The sequence below is a fragment of the Chenopodium quinoa genome, unplaced genomic scaffold (genome assembly GCF_001683475.1).
Source record: "Chenopodium quinoa cultivar QQ74 unplaced genomic scaffold, ASM168347v1, whole genome shotgun sequence".
NCBI lineage: Eukaryota > Viridiplantae > Streptophyta > Magnoliopsida > Caryophyllales > Amaranthaceae > Chenopodium > Chenopodium quinoa.
In genome coordinates this window covers 28,380-39,693 of record NW_018744136.1, presented here as the reverse complement: position 1 = coordinate 39,693, position 11,314 = coordinate 28,380, and the positions used below count along the sequence as shown (strand labels likewise).

Sequence of the window (11,314 nt, the reverse complement as noted above, 5' to 3'; positions counted from 1 at the left end):
ATATAATCATTGGCGGAGCCAGCGTGGGTCCTGGTGGGTCACGTGACCCACCAAGTCCAAAAATGAAAGTTGGTTATGTAACCCTAAGTGCATAACAATTCCAAATAAATCTCGTAGCTCAGTTGGTAATTCATGCGTATAGGGTTGTCTCCTTGTTAGGTCGTGGGTTCGATTCCCACGTTCAGCATTTTACCTTTTTAAACTTTTCTATCTCTTCCTCTTTTCTTTTACATTTGTTTTAAGTCTTTCATACAATACTTCCCTATGTTTCTAGTTGTTGTGCTTGCTTTTCTATTTTTCCCCCTATTCTTTTTCAATATTTTTTAATATTTCACACTTTCGTATATTTTTATTTTCGATCTATTTGTTTATTTAATTTCAACCCCTTTTTCTTTTAATTTCACTTCCCTATATTTCTATTTTGCCATTATGGACTTATGGTACATAGCCATTGTGAATTTGTGATTGGCTTCTTATTCAATCTTCTCCTTCTTTTCTTATCATTCGACCTTTTTACTTTTCCCTTTTTCTATAATTCTAGTTTCTATATTAATTAAATTTTAATTTTCAAGATTTTGTTGATAAAAGAATAACAACTTTTATAATACATTTCTAAACAAACAAAATTTTCACAATGCAATGGTTCCCTTGAATTATTGGTTATAATTGTAACTTGAATTATGACATTAAATTTTATCATACATAGTCATAATTGTCGTACATTTGAAGTTTTCAAACCCATATGTTAATATTTACAATTATAATTGTACGTTCAAATTATTTAAAACTTAGGAAATAAATTGCTCTTTAAAACATTATTCGCTATAATAGATGGTGACCCACCAACTTTGAATTTCTGGATCCGCCATTGCATATAATGTGAAAAAAATTCTTTATTCAAAAAAAAAAAAAATTTGGTAAATCGTAAAAGCACGTCAGGTATGGTCCAATTCTTAGGCTCTTGCATGGTTTCTTGGAGTTCCAAGAAACAAAACACTGTTGCTCTATCCACTGCCGAAGCAGAATATGTGGCTGCTGCTGCATGTTGCTCCCAATTGCTATGGATAAAACAACAGTTGCGTGACTATGGCATTATTTTAGAGTGCGTCCCTATTTATTGTGATAACACAAGTGCTATTTGCATCTCTAAAGATCCAGTACAACACTCTAAAGTTAAGCATATACATGTAAGGCATCACTTTTTGAAAGATAATGTGGAAAAGGGCTTAATTAAGCTAGAATTTATTTCTACTGAATGTCAAATTGCTGATATATTAACTAAGCCTTTAAGCAGAGACAAGTTTGAAAAGATGCGTGTGGAATTGGGGATGCTACGGCTCAAGTGATTTTTGTTTGAAACCCCTAAGGTAAAATCGGATGGAAATAACAATGCTATGCTCAATCTTGTGTGCATAACACAGCTGAAATTACCCAGGGGAAAGATTTGTGAAGTATTGAAAAGTCACTTATACATACTTTTAATATGTTAAAAATATTGAGCCATGTTGTTTCAAGTTCCCTTTTCATCATTCTTTATTCTCTGTATTATGATCACATAAATTATCATCATAATTTACGATCAATTTGCACTTATCTACTTTTTCAATTTTTTTTTTTTCTGTTTCCGTTTTGTTATTATCTTTTTTTTTTTTTCTATAATTTTATCTTTTATTCTTTATCTTTTATTCTTATCTTTTATTTTTTTCCCTCCTAACTTTTATTTCTCTATGATTTTTTTTTCTATTCCTCATATAATTCAAAAATACAAAAAGATTTGCTTTCGTAAGATAAGGAGCCAGTATATTTTCTACTCCTTACTTTTTGTATATTCCTAATCTTTTAAATTTTATCTATCACTGTGTCAAGTTTGAAGTTTGCAATTAAACCATCCTACTAAATCCTACTACTAGTAAAACTACCCCACTACCTCACCCTATAAACCGTCACTTTTTCTCACCCTTCCCAATTAAATTTTTTACACTCCACCCTCATCAATCACATCACATTAACCTTCCCATACACCCTCATAATAACCGGCCTCACTCTCTCTCCTTCCTATTCACACTATTCATCTTCTCCTTCCTTTCAACTCACCTTCATAACCATGAAAACCAACCTCAACTCCACACCGAAACCACAAAAAACCCGGACACCTTCATCCACCGAAACCACCAAACCCTCCTCTGCTGCCGGCTCCCCTGAACCAGTCCCAATTGCCGTCGTTCACCCACAAGCTCCACCAAAAAGAAAGGCTACAAACGTGAAAGGAGGCGACAGGAAGAGGCGAAGCTCTCAAAAGTTTCCATCTTGGAACTACACTCACGGCTATCACATCAATTATGACTGGTGTACGGCAAGTAAGTTCTCTGAATTCACCTCCTTAATTGATTATCAAGAATGGGTGCATTTGTTCCAAAATTGTTCTCACTACCCAATTTACCCTAAGCTTTTGTTTGAATTTAAAAATACCTTCAAACACAACAATGGTGTATGCACGGCTACAGTCAAAGATACTCACATTCATTTTGATGTTGCATATTTAGGGAACTTGTTTAAAGTCCCCACCTCTGGCTATAGTTCGTACCTAAAACACAAACAAATTGTACAAATTGGGCATTATGATGAGAATAGGATAATCAAATTTATAGGTGGAAACCCGAAAAGCAAGACCTCACATCATAACATACTCACTCCTCTTCACAAATTACTGTTCAATTTCACATGGAGAGGCATTGTTCCCCGTTTGCAAAAACGAAGCACAGTATCTCTACTAGATGCAACCATCATCTTTTGTCTTGCTCGAAAAATAAAAATAAACTTTCCAAAACTGATGATTGAACATTTGGTTTTCTATGCTGCTAAAACTACTATCCCATATGGATCTCTCCTTACCGTGTTATTTAAATCCTTTGGGATTGATGTTGAAAGTGAGTCACCCACTTATATTAAACCTGAAAACATTCTTTCGGAACAATCTTTACTTCGATTGAGCCTTAAACTTGAGAGTGGGATAATTACTTTCTTGACTAAAGGAGGAGAGGAGAAACATAGTGGCAAAGGGAAAGCACAGGTTGTAGAAGGTGATACGAGTGAGTCAGAAGAGGAGGAATGTGAGTCTGAAAAAGAAGAAAGTAAAGAAAAAGGAGAGGAAGACAAAGAGGGGGAAGAAATTTCTGAGGGGGAAACACAAGTGGCAGAATCTGAGAAAGAAGAGGAGACTCAGAGTGAGGGGGAAACTAGTACAGAAAGTGAGAGTCTTGACCTTCCTTATTTTAAAGGGGAACTCAGGAGGAGTAAGAGAAAAATTGCTCAACCCACTACTTCTACTCTAAAGCCTGTGATTATTGAAGACACTAGTTCTTCAGATCACTCTGACCCTGACTTTACCCCTACACAAGTTCCTTTTGCTTCGGAACCATCTTCTGTTCATGACTCACCCCCAAAACACACTAAACAGAACTCTCCTGTTCATGCCTCACCCCCAAAACCCTCTTCCCCTCCTGTCTCACCTCCAAAACAGAATTCTCCCTCTCCCTTCCCAGCTTTTCCTACATCACAGCCCACAGGCTTTGCTGCCTTCTCTGGAACAAATGTTTCTGTCTCTGATATTCAACAGGTGAAAACAGCAATGGAGCAGCTGACAAAGATAGTGAGCACAAAGCTGGAGGAAATGGCAAAGCAGTTGAATTCTCTTCAACGACAAGTGCAGGCTGTGGTAGATACTCAGGCAACTAGTTTTACTGGGATGGAGAACAAGGTTGATGCTGCTGAGAAGAACATACTGCACAGCACTCAGGAGATATTGGAGACGATTAACAGGGTAGCTTTTGAAGAAGTGGAGGAAGCCTCCAATGACCCCATAAACCCAGCTGATGAACCTACCTATTCCCCATGATTGCAATTTCGAACTTGTCACTTTTAATTTCTTTTGCTTGTTTCTTTTGGATTTCAGTTTGTAACTCTTAACTCTTGCTACTCTTTCATTTTGGATTTCAGTTTGGATTTCCTGCTTTTGATTTTCGTCTATGGGAACTTGGCTCGTATTTTTCATATGATTGTGTGTGTTTGTTGACAATTTAGTACCTAACTTATTTTTGCCTTGCATTATTTGAGTTCACTATTCCCTACGTAGTCTAGTGGGAGTATAGCAAAATGTTTTTTTCTTTTGATAATGCCAAAAGGGGGAAAAGACAAACTTCATGACGGCTAAGGTGTTTACCAAGGAACTCACACATCGAAGGTACAAACTTCTGCTAAGTTCCTTCTGCTAAGTCCAGTCAACTCAATAAAATACTAGTAGTCTAAGTGTCTCTTTAAAGTTTTCTTTTGCTCAGTCCTTTTAGTTTGTTTAATTAAATTCACTTAAGTATTTTTTTTTGTTTTGTTTTTTAATTACTCTGTTTTTTTTAAGTTCTCATGTTCTGTGTTAAGTTTTTGTTGCATGCTTGGATGATTTTATTTACCTAAGTTTGTCAATGTTTGTCATCATCAAAAAGGGGGAATTTGTTGACCCTTTTGGTTTTGATGGACAAATTGACAAACTCGACTAATGAACGTTTTAAGTCTTTGGTGAATAAAGGGTTCAAGCAAAGATCGTTCCGGAGTAGGAACTTGGATGCGGAGTAGCATTCTGTAAAAAGCCTCATGCAAATCTCACGTTCTAGTTTTAATTGTGAGCACTCAATAATATAAAGTCGGAAAGGAACTCAATGACTTATGTTATCAAAAGACTACTGGAATAAAAGTTAGTTTTAAAAAGATAATTTCTTAAGGAAAAAGATAATTTATAAAAGTTTTAACTAGTCATCCATTTTCGAATAAAGATAATTATCTAAGATAATTATCTAGTTGTTTTAATAATTAATTTATCTTTTCAAATAAAATCCTTTTAAATAAAATCTTTTTAAACAACTTTTGATAAAGTTAATAAAATAGTTTCTTTGTTGTAAATATCTCTGAGTATACGGTTTTACAAAAGATAATGGGTATCAAGTTGTTGAGATTATGGATTAATGAGATAAGGCTAGGAAACCTCCTTCATGATCACCATCTGTCAAGATAACTCCACAAGTTATTAGTGGAGTGTTGACATGTGGACGTGATAATAGTGGAGGTTAATGACTAAGCCTTCTCTATAAATACTCATGCAAACTATCTCAGCGAAATAGAACTCTTGAGCATAAAAATTCCAGTAGTCAACTAACAACATAAAGAGAGTTATTATCCTTCATATATTCTTGAGTGCAATAGGTATTTGTAATCTCTGATTGTATTCAAGTACTCTGGGTTTGGGATTGTGAGTTTGTATAAGGTGAGGTTAAGGAAGCTTCGTTGCTGAAGTCTTCTGTGAGAGTTGGGAACAAGTTCCTAACATGTGGAACTTGTTAACGGGTTTGAATCTTCACTTGTAAAGAGTTTGATTACATAGTGGAAATTTAGAAAAGCCTATATCTTCTCTTGTCATTATTTCATTTAGTTAAATTCCGCAAAAAGTTTTTAGATTTCACCTCAAATACAATTCACCCCCCCTCTTGTATTAGCCAGTTAGACTTTCACATAAACAGAATGCTCTCATTGCTATTCAAACACATACATAATTGGAAATCTAAACATGAATACCGAAATGTAACTAGTTCTTATGACAACCACTAAACTGGTGGGGGTCTTGTGCTCCTTCCATTGCTCGTATCCCACATATTTATCGCTGCTTGTACCATTTCCTTGACGAGCTTGATTATGGTGCGCATAAAATGTGCAAGGACCAAAATTACTAAAAAGCAGACCCAAATTATAACAGATATATTTAATACTTTAATAACTGGTTTGTATTTCTTTGGGTCCAGGTCGTTTTGATTATAATCAGTCAAAAAAAGAAGATCACCAACATTTGCTTGAAAGATTATTGAGATAGAGTAAGTCAATGCTGTTGCTATTACGGCAATCCACATGGTTATCATCAAAATACCCACAGAAAGTCGCTTACAAGGAAGGCCGCTTATAAGGAGAAGAATGACAAATAGAGATGAAAACAGTCCGATTGTGTTATAAATTAGCATTCTATTATACCTCTGACTATCCTTGTCTTGCATTATGGAATTGCCTGCTTTGTAGTTATTTTCATTATCATCCTCTTGCCAAACACCTCCTGGAGGATTCACTCCGGTTTGAAAAGCCATTGTTGCTATCAGGGAGGCTACCACCATTAGAGCATTACGCTGCTTCTCTAACCAATCTCGGTGTCTATTTACTGTATTCTTTCTTCTTGATGCTTTGGCACGCTTTAGGGATTTCCAAATCTTAATATCAACCTCTTCTTTCGTACTCCGACTACAAAGATCCTTCGCTGTAAAGCCATTTCTATTGATAGCATTTTTATCCATCTTTGTTTCTAGTAAGATGTCTACTACCTGCATGCATAACAATGAGGAGAAAACATAAGAGAGGGCATGTTAACATTCTTATGCAATCAAACTATTTTTTTGTATGTCCCTGGTTAGGATTTTACAAAGACTCTTTCCGTGTTTTTATAGGTGTTACAATTTGACCAAACACGTATGTTGAGACACGATTTTTTAACCATAATTTTATCTTACTATATGCTAGGAAAATTATTAATACGGAGTATTATGAACGTATACATTGTAACGAATCCAACAATGTATTATACTCCCTCCGTGTTTTAATAAGTGTTACACTTGCTAAATCCGGCCGTTTTTTAATAAGTGTTACACTTCCATTTTTGGCAAAAAACTACATTTAAATATTATATCCCTCTCCTCATGGTCCCCACCTAAACCTACAACTACTTTTTTTATTATATATTTCTTCTCACATCCATTATTTTTCAATAAACTATTAACCCCACTATCTTTCTTTTATAATTTTTTAATACTCTAACTACCCCACTTATCTCTTATTTAATTTAAGTCAATTAAATCACCTAAAACTATGTGCCGGTCAAACTGTAACACTTATTAAAACACGGAGGGAGTACAATTGTTTTTTTTTTTTTTTTTTTTTTTTAATAATTAGTAAAATAATCAAGTCAAAATCATTATATAAATATTGGAAAAAGTCAAAGTGTAACATTTATTAAAACAAGGAGGAAGTATTCACTACGAGTATATAAAGATTTGAAAGATTTGGGAAAATGATTTCCTTGATGAGTTGTATTCACAGTAAGCAGGAGTAACATAAACATAGGTGTAACACACACACACGCCTAAGCCCACAATTAGAAGACTAATTACACAAAATAAATCAAGCCAATAGAGTACATCATTATACATGAAATACTCTTAACAAAATATTATAGAAAATAAAATAGGCATGTGGAACCTTGTTGGATTAGTCTCAATTATGGATGCCAATGTGTTGAATCCAGTTTGGGTCTAATAAGATTTGGGTGAAGACCTATATCTTAGGAGGTGGATCCGAACCTAAATTTGTTCGGTCTAGAAAAATTAAACCTACATTTAGATCCATTAAGTATAAAGTTTGAAATGGGTCATAAAGGTTGTTGACATGATTATAATCTTCAATTTTCAAATTTTCATCCTTTGTATATTTTTACATATCAAGCTAGATCGGGTTAGGTGGAAACCATATATATATTTTTTTTTAATTTATAGATCGGATCTGGGGTTGTAATTGTAATTATTATACCTAACTAAGAGCAAATAGACCGATTTGATGACCTAGATTCATTGGGTCTTAAATTTTTGGATCCAAATCTAGGATCGGCTCTAGAACTCCTTGTCATCCCTACTCTCAACAATTGATGTAAGAGTGTCATATTTTAATAATATGTAATTAGAACGTTAAGAGTCAAATATGTGTATGTATTAATAGATCTGCATGGTCAAACTAGAATACTAGATTCATTAAACGGAAACACTTGGAGTACATGCTTTTCAACATTATTTTGCTTTAACAATGGTCATAATAACCTTAAGTAAATAATTTTTAAATAAACTGATAATTGTTTGAAAGCACATATTTCACAACCGTATGTTTCTTGTTTCTTTTTTTTTTTTTTATTATTTATTTAAACACTTAGAAAATTTTGTTAGATTCATCTCGATCACAATGTTTACTTCAACTTATAGTACCTCCGATCCTGAAAGTTCGACTCACTTACTATTCATATAAAATAAAATAACTTTAACCACATTTTATGAGCTATACAATATAAATGAATTAGCATGTGAGACTTTATTAGATTCCCCTTATTATAAATAATCCAAATATCAACTTTTTATAATTTTTACTTATACACAACTCGAGTTATTCATGGTCAAAAATGTTCATTGGAGACCGCACAATTGCAAAGTGAGTCGAATTTTCAGAAACGGAGGTAGTATTTATAGTAAAATAACTGTGTCCGGAAATTGTAAAAATAAAATGATGCAATGATAAACAGGAAGAATGAAGTAGAAAGAATTTATGAGTACCCCATGTTGTTTAGCAGCCACTGCTAAGTGTAAGACGGTATTGTCACCACTGTCCTTGGAGTTGAGCAGTTTATCATTATCTGTGAAAGCTATCAAAAACTGAAGAGCCTCTGGCCGATTGTGTTTCACACACAAGTGAAAAACAGTTTCGCCGGCATTAGTCAGCTCCAAAGCTGTCTGTGGCTTCGCCCGAAGAAGCACTGCAAGAACACCAGTATGTCCATATATGGCGGAAATATGGACTGCGTTCCTACCATCAATATCCCGAGCAAAACACATTTTAGGATTTGCTTCTAACAACACATTGACTATCTCCAAGTGCCCTTTTGCCGAGGCCATGTGTAGTGGTGACCATCGTTTTGATTGATCAAGCTCTTCTGCTAAATCTGGCTTGTGTTGTAGAATCATTTGCACAAATCCTAGGTGACCAGCTTTTGCGGATACATGTAATGGAGAGCAACCATTTTGAGCCATGTACCGGTTGCGATCTAGGATGTGTGGATCTTCTAGGAGCAAATCGTTCAACAAAGTTACTTCTCCTTCGAGTGCAGCATCTTGTAATCGTATATCACGATTAGCAGCTTCATGTAATGGGGTTACCTTGTCTGTTAACTTTTTAATCATGTAAGAGGGTAGGTTTTCCTGAAGAACACTCTGTTTAGGTTGTCCTTCCATCTTAACTTTGTTTGGTTTTTTGAAAGGTTAAGGGGTTGAAATTTTAAAATGAGATTGAAGAGATAAATTATCTTGAACTTTATGAATATGTACATATATATAAACACTCAAGTTGCAAGATAGTTGTCTCTGTACAACTAACCTTGTACTCTTCACCATTAATTATACCACTCTTTTAAGTGCATCAGTGTGACATCTACATAATTTTAAAAAGACGAGCTGAATAGAGTAAAATAAATGTGTGACTGGGATACCTGAAATATTGAAAAATACTCCGTAATTAAAAAAAAAAAAAAAAAAAAAAGGTGAGATATTGAGTAAATAATAATAATAAAAAAAAAAAGTAGTGAAAGTGGGGTTGGTAGGAGAGAGAAATAAAAAGTAGTAGTAGGTCCTTACTAAATGAGGAAATGTTGTAATTATTTTGAAAATTTTTGTCCAATATAAAATAATAATATCTACAATGCATACATAATTTTGGAAATTTTTATTCAATATAAAATAATTATATTTTGTGAAACTAGAAAATAAAAAAAATTATGCAAATGAAACTAAAAATATAATAAATAAAAATAAATGTTTATTATACTATTTTATACCCAAAATAAAGTAATATAATTTATTACTTGGAGGAAAAAATATATAATTATTAAAAATTATGATAGTCATATTTCAAACTATTACTATAAAATATTAAAGAGATAATAGTTTATTGAATGTTAATATAAATGTAATGAATGTGGATGGAAAGAAATACAAGTACTTTGTAATAATAATAATAATAATAATAATAAAAAAGTTGTAGTAGATTTGACTAGGAACCTAAGAGAAGAGATATATATAATATTAAAATGTAACCTCAACAAATAAGTTTAACACTTAAAATATGGCTGCGTTTGAGAAGTGTAATAATTAAAAAAACACAATATGTATTACGGAGTACCCGTTGTTTTGTTTGGAGCATGCGGTATTGTGGTGTACGGAGATATACATGCATCATGACTTGGTGGTTGTAGTACGTTCGTCCGGTAGGGACATGTATTAATGTAATAATACAAACAAACAAAGCAGCCAATGTAGAAACATTGGACTGATCAACTAAATTTTCGGGATAAATGGTGGACGTACTGTCTTTTGGAGTGAGTGGTCGGTCTATCACTCATGAATTATAAATTACAGTACTGATCGTTGGACTCAACTTATCCCATGCGTATGGTGGTCACTGGTTCAAGGTCAAACCACTTTAGATCAGATCGTAGACAAAAAAATTACGAGCCTATATTACTTGAGAGTGTCTTCAGGCCACTACATTTTTGTTGCACACTTGCACAAAATATGAAATGAAGGTAGTAATCCTGTAATTTTCTTTTCTTCCTACAAGATGATATGGAGTAGTGGAGTACCATGCTATCAATTCACAAGTTTTAAGATGTATGAAATGAATACGTTGATGATAGAGCTTCCGACAGGCAATTAGTGCGTAGTAGTATAGTACGCATCTTAGTCGATGGTGGAGCCTTGTTCATACAGGTCAAAGTCGTCTTATTTGCTGAGGAACAATTGCTCTTTGTACATAGTACGTCTCATTTATAAATGCAAGGGAGTGTCTGTTAAACGTCTCATTTAGCAATATGGAGTGTCGTTACGTTGAAAGGTCTTGGATAATAATATAGCAGTATGGAGTGTCGTCAGGGGCGGAACTAGCTTAGGTCCAAAAAAAATAGAAAAAAAAATTCAAAATCTGGTTTTTTTACTTAAATAAATCAATATAAAGTGTAAAACTATATTTTAGTTTATAAATTCTTAAATAGACCTGGTTCACAATAATTTATTGTGGATCACTAACATTAGAGACACTATGATGTTTATTAATAAATAAAAAAAAGTCACTATTTTAAATTAAAGGATACAATATTGAAATAAAAGTCATTGTGACATTATAAAAGTTATATGAGGTTACTTTTTTTATGAAATTTTTAATATATTGGTCAATATGAATAATAGAGGTCAATATGTTAAAATTTAGGTCACTATTGTTCAACATAACTCGCAATTTAGGTTCACAATAACATTAAAGGTCACACAAGTTTTAATATAGGTTACTATTTTAAAAATAAGTAATATATATGTGTATATATATATATATATATATATATATATATATATATATATATATATATATATAT

The 11,314-nt window shown here is 33.3% G+C and overlaps 1 protein-coding gene across 1 annotated transcript; it reads right to left on the bottom strand.

Moving 5' to 3' along the window:
* Positions 1-5,506: 5,506 nt before the first annotated feature.
* Positions 5,507-9,287, bottom strand: LOC110692905 (ankyrin repeat-containing protein ITN1-like). The gene is made up of 2 exons (XM_021869978.1): positions 8,454-9,287; positions 5,507-6,407 (listed from the first exon to the last, which is right to left on the bottom strand). Exons 1-2 carry the CDS (start codon positions 9,126-9,128, stop codon positions 5,649-5,651), a joined length of 1,434 nt encoding a protein of 477 aa, XP_021725670.1. The 5' UTR covers positions 9,129-9,287; the 3' UTR covers positions 5,507-5,648.
* Between the last annotated feature and the right edge of the window lie 2,027 nt (positions 9,288-11,314).